Raw genomic sequence first — 12,801 nt, forward strand, 5'->3', positions numbered from 1 at the left:
TTCAAGAGCCATCATTTTAAATGACAGTCCTGGTTCCATATCCGGATCCTGTGATCCGGATCTCTTTTAAATCAATATTATACTTAACTTTTACATGATTTGCATAATGAATTATGATATTGGTGTGCACTGTGCTTGTTGTAAGGTTATTGTCAATAAAAAAACAAACTGGCATTTCTGATTTCTTTTTCGGTGATAGATTTACTACTGTAATGTATTATGTTACGTGGTATTGAGGGAATTTTCCAAACATTGAGTGTGATGATTATTTTCTGTGATAGATTTACTACTGGGAGAAAAGGCAGTAACTAAATATGGCACACTTCAAGTGTTATACAGTATTGTTGTTGAATTACCTGAACTCCTCTAATGTATTATGTTACGTGGCATTGAGGGAATTTCCCCAATATCGAGTCTGGTGATAAACCGCAGGGATTCAGCTATCTGATCATATACTGATAGGGCTGACTTATCAAAGGAATTCTCTTTTACACTTGCAAAATATTAGGTTACAGTGTACTAGTACTACGAGTCCTTGTCCCGGTGGGGTCACTCAACTTGCAATACTGACCGCACGATCGTTACCAAAATCAAGGAAAAAGGGGTCATTTTTAGGGCATGTACGCGGACAAAATTGTCCGTGAAATTGGAAAAATAGGGGTGTTTTATTGCACAAATGTCTGCGAAATTGAAAAAGGGTTCTTATTATTTTCTCCTGATCCGTGGCCAGATAAAAAATCACAGGAATAAATTTGGTTTCCTACTTTGTACTCATCCCGTGATCAATATTGTTCTCGGTTCTGATTTATATGCAAGGGGGACTACTTGAATTCTGTGCTGCCCTTGTTAATTACTGAAAAAAAAAAAACATTCATAGGCCTAAAAATCCCTTCCTTGAAATGTTGAAATAGGGTCAAAATTGCAAATGTGTCCTCGGAAACTAAAAAATAGGGGTGTTTCAGAGTACCATTTTGTCCTTGTTTTGGAGTAAAAAAGGGGGTAAAATTTCATGATTTGTCCTTGAAATCGACTGCAAAAGGGGTAATTTGTACTTGTGGTAACGGTCCTATGCGTCCCCCCTGCCAGGGAGTGACCCCACCGGGGTCCTTGTGTGCCTTTTTCAGTCATGTTAGGTATTTATTGTCAAAAGTTCTCAGATAGCTATGAATACATTAGTATAGCAATTGTTAAATCTTAAAGAATTTTCCTATAAATTTGTGATCAATCCACTTTAGTTAGACTGGAGATGGGGTAAGGTGGGGATGGGCTAGGTCTCATAATATCAGGCATGAGAATTTTCAGGTTTAAACCTGAGTACAGGCTTTTTTGTTGTCCAAATTTCTGCACTTTTTTAAATTTCAGCCCGTTTTTGGCCTCTTTAGCCCAATTTCACACATTTTTTTAGGATTTTTTTTTCAAACACTTAGGTTTTTTCATGGATAATCATTCTCATGCCTGTAATATTATGTGTAAGCTTTGAGTCAATGAGTATTCAATAAACCTATGCTAATGAATATTAGCATAATTAACACAGATATCAAGGGTCACTGCTTGTTTGTATGATTTAATAGATCTTTGTGAAAATGGAAATTCTATGGAAAGTAAGGGGTCTGTAGGCAACAGCATGGGGAAACAAAAATGTTAAGGGTTGCAGGTGAAAGTGTATAAACAATAACCACTTTGCAACAAAACCCTAAATGGGGAAGTGTTCCTTGCAATCAGCAAGGGATCATGGGGGGAAATGTACTTAACTAAGAAATTAATTAAAAAAAAGTGTACACATCACATATCGCTATGAATTCAGAAGAGTTACGAATCGAGAATTTTGAGCAAATTGAGTTTTAGTATGCTTAAAATTAAAATCCTTGACTTTTTGCTGAATATCACAGGCATTACTATATACCAAGTTAAGTCTACATAGCCTTGGGACAATCAGTAATTTCTACACAAAAGCACCAAATCAAGGATGCGTGCTATGGTTTACACGAAGTTGAATGCGTATTCGACCCAAATACGACTTTCTGCACAGTAGTAGAGACATTTTGGATACATCTTATTCTTAAAGCCGAATATCTGTTAAAACGTGTTTTTAGGGATATATCGATTGTTTCAGAACATGCAAGTATTGTAAATAATTGTGTACATTCACTTCTATAATATACATTTAAAATGAGTGTTCATGAATGTTCTAAATTTTAGGAAGGACCAATAGAATGATACCAAGATTTTCAAAAGCTCTTTACTCAGAACAGCAATTTTGCGTATTCGGCACTCTGCCGTGTTCATAACGATATGTATGTAATCTTTAATTTTCAATTATTAAATCTTTGAATTTGACTCCTATCATTCAGGTATTGGAGATGCAGGATTTGAGTGTACAACTGGCAAGGAGTCTTGATCTCAAACAACTATTTCCTGGTAGAGGTATGTATGAACACTCATCCCAACTATATATTTTGAAGCAAAGAGGAAAGCATTACGATAAGGATAATGAACTGAGTGCAATGCATTCGTCAAGATAATCACACGCGCCGTGGAGTTATTGCATTTAGCTCGAGAGCCGATAGGCTCGAGAACTAAATGCAATAACTCCATGGCAAGTGCGATTATCTTGACGAATGCATTTGCACGAGTACATTATCCGTCATAAGGGTGTGAGTGAGTCCGGGAATTCGAGTCCCGCCGAGAATCCTGTTACCCGGCAGGAAATTCCCAGCCTGGTACCAAATTTAAAAAAAATTAAAGTTTTTTTTAAAGTTTTTTTCGGTATTGTAGTGTCTCTGGACCTAGACCTAAATGCTAGGATCATTCAGGGTTGACCTAAAAATAAAAAAATAATAAAATAATTTGCACGATGTTTGTGTTTTTATTAAGGAAATTGATATTTTGTGATAAATGGGGGACTTTTTACGTCCTGGAACCCTAAACCAGGCGTCCTCTACCCATCAAAAAAAAAAAAAAAATACAAATTTTTGACGCCCCATTAGATATAGGCCTACATGTATTTCATTTGTGAAATGCTGAATATTTTGTAATGGTGTCATCTTGTATATGGTCACCCTTGTTTTTTAGCCCTTTTTAATTAACATACGCTCGATTATTCTCATTTGATGTTTGATTTATTTGGGTTCATTAATCATAATTTATGGCAATGCTAGTTGCAAAATAGAACATAATATGTAACCTATGATTAACATCATGCGTATGAAAAAATACCATTGTAATCTATAAATATTTTAACACCACAGAATGTATATTCATACTTTTTTGATGGTATATATATCGAACAGACAAGTTATTAGTTATGTGAAAGTTCTTGTAAATGAGTATTTCTAGTATTTGAGCGTGCACATATTATCTAAAATCTATTGTTTAGCGTGCGGGTTTTAGATAATGCATTGTTTAGCGTGCAGGTTTATATAATTTGGGCTATGAAGGGTAGTTCACGAATTTAATGCACGGGAGAAGAATACATAACGATGAATAGAAACGGGCACTAGAAGTATATACAAACGTGAAGCATTACATAAACGTGACTAAAAATGTAGATCAAAATCAAATTTCAGTTTTCAGTTTTATTTCTTGAGTCATTTTTGTGGGGCATGGACATGCATTTGATTATTTGCATATAGAGATAGAATATTAGAGCGTGTTTCTACAGAGCCATATACCGTTTTGGAAAAGGTATGGAACCGTTAATCAGTCATGTGGAAACAGCCTCCAACGCCTTTTTACAACGCCTTTTCAACGCCAACGGAAACATCGTTGGAGTAGGTTTTTGACGTTGACGAAGGTGTATATTTTTTCTGTAGAAATTTAACAGACCAAAGCGTTAATTTGCCGTTTATTGAGCAAAATCAGGCAAAATGGCTGTTAATCAACAGGCAAATTAGACGGACGACATGACAAAAACCCTAATTTTGCTCACAGAAATTTGTAAATGCCACAAAATAGTGAAAAACTGTGTAAAATGTCAAACTTTTCTGTTGATTTGCAAAACATAACAAAGAAAAGTGATTATTTAGCAGTAATCAACCATTAAATAATCCATTGTAGCATTAATTCTAGGCCTACGATGCAAGATTCTGGCCATACTACAGTAAAAGGTAAGACAAGATACACTTTTAAAACATGTTTGATGGTATGATGCAAATAACTAAAACCAATATTAGGCATGTTAGGGTAGAGGGACATCACATGACGTTATTCAGCTTAAGGTTTTACCGTCGTTACTAAACCTATCGACGAAATTTTTTTAAATTGACATATTTTGTACATTAATATGTGTAGATAATAAATCAGGAAAAAAAACAGGGGGTGCCGGACCTCACTTTTGAGCTCCATCCGTCTTAAAAGAGGTGTACATTTCCAAAAATCTCTATGTAAACTACAATGGCAAAATCAGCAATTTGCCCAAAATATATCACCTTTTGCGTTGTATAAAAAAATTGTCGAGACAAAATTTTTTACTTTTATATATGTTATGAAAAAGAAAAAGCTCTGTAAAATCGCGCAAAAAAAATTGGGGGTACCGGACCTAGTTTTCGCGTAAATTGACCAAAATAGGTCAAAAATGCATTTTTTTCTGCGACACCATGCGTAGTTAATTGTGTACGTTGATATTTTGGTGCGTGCAAACGCGCTGGTATGAAGCGCGATCTGATGCGGATCAGCGTTCATTTACGCATATGGCCACAAAAAAGGAATTGTCTGTTTACGCAGGAAATTTTTCACTGTAAAAAAAAAGTTACCTAAGATAGGCCTACTTAGGCTAAAAAGTGTCCATAATTAGGAACAATTATAATGATGTCGACTATTAAGGCTAAGAATATCAAAAAATTCTTAGCCTAATTCTAATTTGGTGTATTTTAGTCACAAGCGGGTGTAAGAAAGACTCCCATTCTGCAAAGATATTGGGCCAAAGAGTTATCAAGTTACACAAAGTGAGTTATTTTCAGCTTTATGTTCACCTGACTCGAATGACCAAAAAGAGGATTTATTAAACATGTTAAAGCTAAGCGTTTAACACCATGGGCGGAAGTGTTTGACTATAATAGGCCTACGATTATTATAGGCATTGGCCTACTTAGCATGCTTAGTGCCTTTACCGAGAGGAAAACTTTTTGGTCACAAAAACTATAGGCCTTCGGAATTATCTCGAGGTGGATTCATATCATCAATTGTTGCAGTTCAATTTAAACCAAAGTTAAACGCTGGGTTGCCTATAGCTGTAGAAAAACGTTTGGCCAATTATGATATCATTTTTGTAAATGTAGGCCTATGACACATTTTTTTTTTAACTGAATAGTTTTGATGGTGTTGTCTATATCGCATGCATTATGAAAATAGCAATCAAAAACATTGAACACTTGCTGCAAAACATATTCTTAGTTGGAACAATGGTGCCAAAATAATATATGTCTACAATAACATTTTCACATGTTTTTAATTTTGTTGTAGCGTGTTTCATTATGAAACGTTCTACAAACGTATAACCTTTAATACGCCAATATACCGTAGTGCTTACCCAACATTTAGGCCAAAATATTATTAAAACGAATTAACCAATTTACCCAACACTCGTTTAATTAGGCCTAATGTTAAAAAAACACCTAATTCTGTGTTTGTTTGGTAGGCCTATAACTTCATACCATCTATTGGACCCTACTGTCGTATAGGCCTACTTTGGGGAGGGGGTCCAGGTCCGTTATTACTGGAAGCACGCTGGCAAGATTTGGTTTGTAGGCCTACATGTTGTATTTAATATATTAGAAGCGACCACTTTTTTTGCGCTCAGCAAACATTGTTTTCTTTATTTTTTGTTTTTAGTTATTGCCGGTGCGCAAAAATAGCATTGACACGCACAAAACGCATCGTTTTCTGCGATGTCTGCAACGCAACGCAGAACACGACGCGGCGTACGCACGCCTTGAAAACAGGCGCAATAGTCAAGTCGAATCGGCTGACGACGGTAAAACCTTAAACGGTATGAACACGCGCACGCCAGCAGCAAAACCTGTCTGTGGAAACAGCAGGTTAAATGGTAGGATAACGGTGAGATACCGTTATCCATTTAACAGTAACTTAGCGGAGCATCGTAGAAACACGCTCTTAGAGGCCCATTTAGTAATTTGCATAACGAGAGGATCATCAAAATTCAGGTTTTGGCGCCTAGATGGGCTAACATAGCCTGCTGAGGCATCAACACACAATGTCTATACTTTGATCAGCTCGTAATCGACGGGCCTTATAACATCGCGGATTAATATCAATATATTTTTATAGAAGTATCACAAATTAGTAATTCAAACCCTATACTTTGTCTACTTTATTTAACATGCACAATAATAGACCAGACAGGTCAACTAATCACTCTAAACGTGGGTCTACTTTTCGGCGTAGTGGTAAAAGCCTAACAATTCCCGCCGATTAAGAGCTGATCAAAGTATACAGGGTTCACTTGAGTGAGAGGGTTGTTTAGGCATCAATACACAATGTCTACAGGGTCCACTTGAGTGAGAGGGGTGTTGAGGCATCAACACACAATGTCTACGGGGTTCACTTGAGTGAGATGGTTGTTGAGGCATCAACACACAATGTCTCTGGGGTTCACTTGAGTGAGAGGGGTGTTGAGGCATCAACACACAATGTCTCTGGGGTTCACTTGAGTGAGAGGGGTGTTGAGGCATCAACACACAATGTCTCTGGGGTTCACTTGAGTGAGATGGTTGTTGAGGCATCAACACACAATGTCTCTGGGGTTCACTTGAGTGAGAGGGGTGTTGAGGCATCAACACCCAATGTCTATCGGGTGAAACCAACACCCCTCTTACTCAAATAATGAGAGGGTCGGTGTTGAGGCATCAACACACACAATGTCTCTGGAGTTCACTTGAGTGAGAGGGTTGTTGAGGCATCAACACACACAATGTCTCTGGGGTTCACTTGAGTGAGGGTTGTTGAGGCATCAACACACACAACGTCTCTGGGGTTCACTTGAGTGAGAGGGGTGTTGAGTGATCAACACACAATATATATGGGTGAAACATAACACCCCTCTCACTTAAGTGGCACTGGTGGGTATACCAAGTTAATAGATAGTTGCCAGAGTGAGAGGGAGGGGTGTTGAGTCATCAACACACAATATATATGGGTGAAACATAACACCCCTCTCACTTAAGTGGCACTGGTGGGTATACCAAGTTAATAGATAGTTGCCAGAGTGAGAGGGAGGGGTGTTGAGTCAACAACACACAATATATATGGGTGAAACATAACACCCCTCTCACTTAAGTGGCACTGGTGGGTATACCAAGTTAATAGATAGTTGCCAGAGTGAGAGGGAGGGGTGTTGAGTCATCAACACACAATATATATGGGTGAAACATAACACCCCTCTCACTTAAGTGGCACTGGTGGGTATACCAAGTTAATAGATAGTTGCCAGAGTGAGAGGGAGGGGTGTTGAGTCATCAACACACAATATATATGGGTGAAACATAACACCCCTCTCACTTAAGTGGCACTGGTGGGTATACCAAGTTAATAGATAGTTGCCAGAGTGAGAGGGAGGGGTGTTGAGTCATCAACACACAATATATATGGGTGAAACCAACACCCCTCTCACTTTAGTGGCACTGGTGGGTATACCAAGTTAATAGATAGTAGCCAGAGTGAGAGGGAGGGGTGTTGAGGCATCAACACACAATGTCTATGGGGTGAAACCAACACCCCTCTGACTGAAGTGGCACTGGTGGGTATACCAAGTTAATAGATAGTAGCCAGAGAAGATATCTTACAATTCCCATAATGCATTTCTTCCATTTCAATGGTCTGTACTGATTTGCAATCCTGTTCAACATGGCTTGATAGTGACAAAAGGTACCTCATAATTATACAGAGCACATTGAAAATTATGTTATTTCATGACTACCCATGTTTAGCCAGTTTATTCTCAACTTGAAAACCAATGGAACATATCAGTTAACAAAATAATAGTGTCATTTGATGAAATGAGGTAATGTATCATGTTGCAAAGGATTCTGGGAAGAGTAAGATATATTTCCTGGATAATAGCAGTGTTTTTATCAAATCTGTGATCCCACTTTAAAATCACTACTGCTGTTACCCTGGATATGTGAAATGATTAGATTTCTATATTAATTTTTCCAAGTTTTCAGAGTTTTCACAACACAACTTAAAGGAGGATTTTGTGATCCTAGTATCCTCTTTTTATGACATTTTTCAGCACATATCCACGAAAAAAGCTTATTCTCAAATTTTGAGTTGATTCCGATTTTTGCTAAACGAATGAATCTGCAAGAAATATTTGGTACATAAACATTATGTAGCCAAAGGTATCCAGTGGTATAAAAATCTCAACTTTTTTTGAGAAAAGTGGGGGGATGAGGCTGTGGATCACGAAATGCCCTTTTAAACCCTTAGGATTAAAACTGGTGCGAAATTGATTAAATTGTGAAACAAAACTCCTGATAGTAAATATCAGATTTGTAAGATGTACGTACGTCATGTGTATAGGGCTTGCTATTATATTTGTCTGGTCAAGGCTTTTTGTGAAGAGTAAATTTAATAGAAATCTCTTATCAATAATACACTTCAAAGAACAAATATAGAATATTACTTGTTGAGTATTGTGGCATGTTATGAGGTAGACCCAAATATGTCCAATTGTTTTACATGGTGTACACTCAAGTGATGGGATTAAAGTTTGTCTGAAATATTATAATACTATCCTGAGAATTCATATCTATAAAAAACACACAGTGTGTTTGCTTAGAAGTATGCATGACATGAAAGTTATATACTGTATGAAGACATGTGATACTGACTATACTTTGAGCCTTTGATTTGCTCCTAAGAATACCTACACTCAAAGTCTATTTTCTGATTTGAATATAACTACAATGTACATTAATGTACTGAAAACAAAGCCTAAGGAGCCGTTATTGTTACAAAATGTATGGTTTTATATCAGATGGTTGGAATCCTGAGTTAAATTAACAACTTGTCAGAAATGCTAAATTAAGTTTAAACTTTGCAACAATGCAAATGTTCAGCAGCGCCATTTGTCTGTGCAAAGACATCAACTATATTATAATACATGTACTCTTAATTTTCCTGTCAGGAGAATGACTTACATGATACTGATTGCTGAGTGCCAAATTCTCGCTGGAATGACGCTGCCGCCGGGTGAAATATATTTCAGTATGTTGCTGTTCTTACCACTGCAGCATGTTGACTTCTTGTCAATAAATAAGTGCAATCTCCCTTTTGAATTATATACATGCAATAACAAACTTAACAAAATGGTTAAAATGCAGCAAATGAACAAAACCAAATTCCCATGCGAGACAAGAATGAACATGATAATGTGCATCTCACATCTACATGTAATAAAAGATTATATTAAAATATAGCAAAGAAAAAAGTGCTAATACCAGCCTGTATCAGTAAATTAATTTCTTAAGGAACATAAAACTAAAACGGCCAAAGTAATCTATGAGAGATCTATGCTTACAAGCCTCAAGTCTAATAATGCAAATCAGCTATTCCAGTTAAAATCCATACACCCCTATGGAAGACATAACCTTAATCTCTCACACAGAGTTGTAGATTTCAAATGGAGTCGTCAGATATCCCCATCACAGGCATGAGAATTTTTAGTTTTAAAACTGAATTTAGTTTTTTTAAAGTTAAAATTTAAACTTTATTTTAATTTCAGCCTGTTTTGGATACTTTTTGCCCAATTACACACACATTTTTAGTTTTTTCAGTTTTTATAGGAAAGTACAGTCTCATGCCTGCCATCAGTGACGTAGCGTGGGTGATCATATTGGGCGGGGCACCGACCATGATTGGGGGACCGGGTCTGATGGGGGGAGGGGCACAGGCCATTTTTTGGCAATTTTCCTATGGGATTTGTAAATTTTGCAGTCCATTGCAAATCGACCCCTGTGCCCATATGACGCTACGCCACTGAAACCCATTTGCAATTTACACTCTCTGTGTGGAAGACTAGGGTCATGTCTTCCATAGAGGGTGTATGGATTTCAACTGGAATAGCCCAAGAGTGTAAACATATAATCAGCTACTTCTGAAGGTTTCAAGAAAAATAAGAAAATCATTAATATTCATGAACGTCATTAGTAAGTTGTTTTCCTTCAACAGAAGTCTGTTGATATAAAAGTGTTTGTGTTTGCAAATGACTCCAGTTATAAAGGTTAAATGCATCCCATGCATTAGCTCTAAGTAGAGACATGGCAAAAACACTTGCAAGTATCAATAGCAAGTAGTGATCAGCACTAGCCGTCCAGGGTTTGTCTCCGCCTTGTGCTTATACAGGGGCTATTTTAACGTGCCTCACTGTCACGTTCGTGCAATGAGATAAAAGTGTTGATGAAGTAGAGTGCGTTTCAAAAATAAAAAAATTGACATTTTTACCTGAATGTGACCGTAAGAAAGGCTCTACCATTGTCTAGTATTAAAGCATATACACAGATTGTTAATTGTCACTGTACGAATATTTTATCTCGACACGTACGTGACAGTGAGGCACGTTAAAATAGCCCCTGTGCTTATATGGCTCTATGCATGGGAAATTGGAGGTGGAAATTTCCCTCCCCCAATTAAAAGAGTCCATACTACTTACTAGGAGGATCGCCAGCCACTAGATCCCCAGCCCATTGAAGTAGTTAAAGGGTAAATATGAACGATCACAGGGAGTGTTGTTATGGAAAATAAGGCTCTCACCTATTATTATGTAATAGGGTATGGTCTACCCATATCTTGGCTGTGACTTGATCATGACAGTTGTAGTTTACATTGACAAGGTCTGTAGCAATTTAATCCTATCTGACCCCATTTGCACATGACCCACCTCCGAACTTGACCACCGCCTACTTTTAGATACATCTATACTGTGAAGATGGACACGCATTATTAAGATGCCTAGCACTTCCAAAGACTCTATGCTTATTACTGATGGGGACTAATAAACGTTCTTGGCACTGCCAATGTTTGTGGGACATCTCATTCTAAAGAAAATGTATAGACATGTAGATAACTGATTTCTGATTCTTTTTTGCAATTCCAAATAAAATGAAGATCTTTATTAACATTTTAAAATGTACACTAGAAAGTGAAAGAAGAACCAAAAACTGAACATTAAAAATAAAGAAAAAGCTAGTTATTGGAATGGCTATTCTGGCTGTATCTCTCCCCTACCCCCCCCCCCCTACTTCTCTCTGTCTCCATGTGTATGTAAGTTTTGATCCAATAATGCAGTCAATTACTTCATTCTGTAGGAAACCAATGAATATAAATTAACTTTATTGTTTAGGGAACAAACCAAAAGTTAGATGATGTCCTATAAACGAAATTCCTTTCATTAGAGAGGGGGTTACTTTTGTAAAAACTAGTTAGTTCAAGTATTGGTCAAAGTCCGTCTTTTGGGTTGAAATTTTCAACATTTCATATTTACCTTTCAGATAGGTTGGAGGGGGTTAGCCTCCTAAGGAAAGCACTTTCATTTATAGGCAGGGGTGGTGCCACAGGGAGTGGGGGGGTAACCCCCCCAGTCAGAACTCTTTCCCCCCAGTAAAAACCCAAAATTGCAAAAAAATATTCACTTTTTGCAGCAATTTTGCACAAAATTTGTTGATTTTGCCCCCTCCCCCTGAAATTCACTCCCCCCCCCAAAAAAAAATCCTGGTACCGCCACTGTTTATAGGACATCATCTCAAACTTTGTTCCCTTAAGAGGTCCTCTTATTTTCCATTTATCGATGGTGAGGCTGGATGGTGAGGGTTACTGACACTGTTCATGATTTTGCATCATCTTTATTCAAGTTTTATCTCCATTTACATGTATCAAATCCAATCTAACACTTCACCATTTTCCATCTCCTTGTATTTCATCATCCCAGCCATTTAATTGCTATAAAAATAGATCTAGATATGCGATAAGTGGATTGATAATGTGGCAACCTATACAATTCAGTCTTCAATTAAAGACACTAAAGGTGGCAAACACAGGATATTGAAGTGTTTTATCTTCACTACGCTCTAATTTCCTTATCTGATTTGCAAGCTAAGGTAATACACAAAGGCAATTAAACACATGCACTTGAAAGCTTAAATGTCAGCCACTTCAGATTTCTGTTTTAAATTTAGTAAATTTGTACAATTAACAAAACTACAATTTTAGTGCTGAACCTTTACTTTTCAAGCAGTATATAGTGATTATGTTTGTATCGAATGAACTAAGCTGAATTTGATGATTATGACATTTTACAACAAAAACACAATTAATTACTAGAGGGAGTCCTGTGAATGATCATGTGTAAAAATACAGAAGCAGCAGTGCTGTAGTCAGCCATTTGAGACTATAGAGGGCAAAAAAAATTGCAAATGGCCTATACTGAAAACTTAAACTAGTCAGGCAGTTGCTTGACTAACTTAAAGCTAGTCAAGCAGGTTAGTCCAGCCCGCCTGACCAACCTAACATTAGTCAAGCCAGAGCTCAAGCTAGTCCAGCCTGCTGGACTAGCTTGCAATTTTGATAAGCTAGTCAAGCCTGCTTGACTAACGTGTAATGCGGTGCTTGACTAGCTTACAATATCGATGGCTTGACTAACTTGAAGATACAAACCGGCTTGACTAGCTTTAGGTTAGTCAAGCCTGCTTGACTAGCTTTAGGTTAGTCAAGCCGGCTTGACTAGCTTTAGGTTAGTCAAGCCAATGACTTTCGTAACTTTCATTTCACAATACTGAATTGCGCAAC

At 37.3% G+C, this 12,801-nt stretch overlaps 1 protein-coding gene across 1 annotated transcript in view; it reads left to right on the top strand.

The window, feature by feature from the left end:
- The window catches only part of LOC140167026 (uncharacterized), a 64,631-nt gene that overhangs the window by 40,633 nt on the left and 11,197 nt on the right, over positions 1-12,801 (top strand). The window contains exon 10 of the mRNA XM_072190506.1: positions 2,352-2,424. Within this exon, the coding sequence (XP_072046607.1) occupies positions 2,352-2,424 (73 nt within the window). The remainder of the gene's footprint in view (positions 1-2,351; positions 2,425-12,801) is intronic.

The sequence above is a fragment of the Amphiura filiformis genome, chromosome 12 (assembly GCF_039555335.1).
Source record: "Amphiura filiformis chromosome 12, Afil_fr2py, whole genome shotgun sequence".
In the NCBI taxonomy this organism is placed as follows: Eukaryota; Metazoa; Echinodermata; class Ophiuroidea; order Amphilepidida; family Amphiuridae; genus Amphiura; species Amphiura filiformis.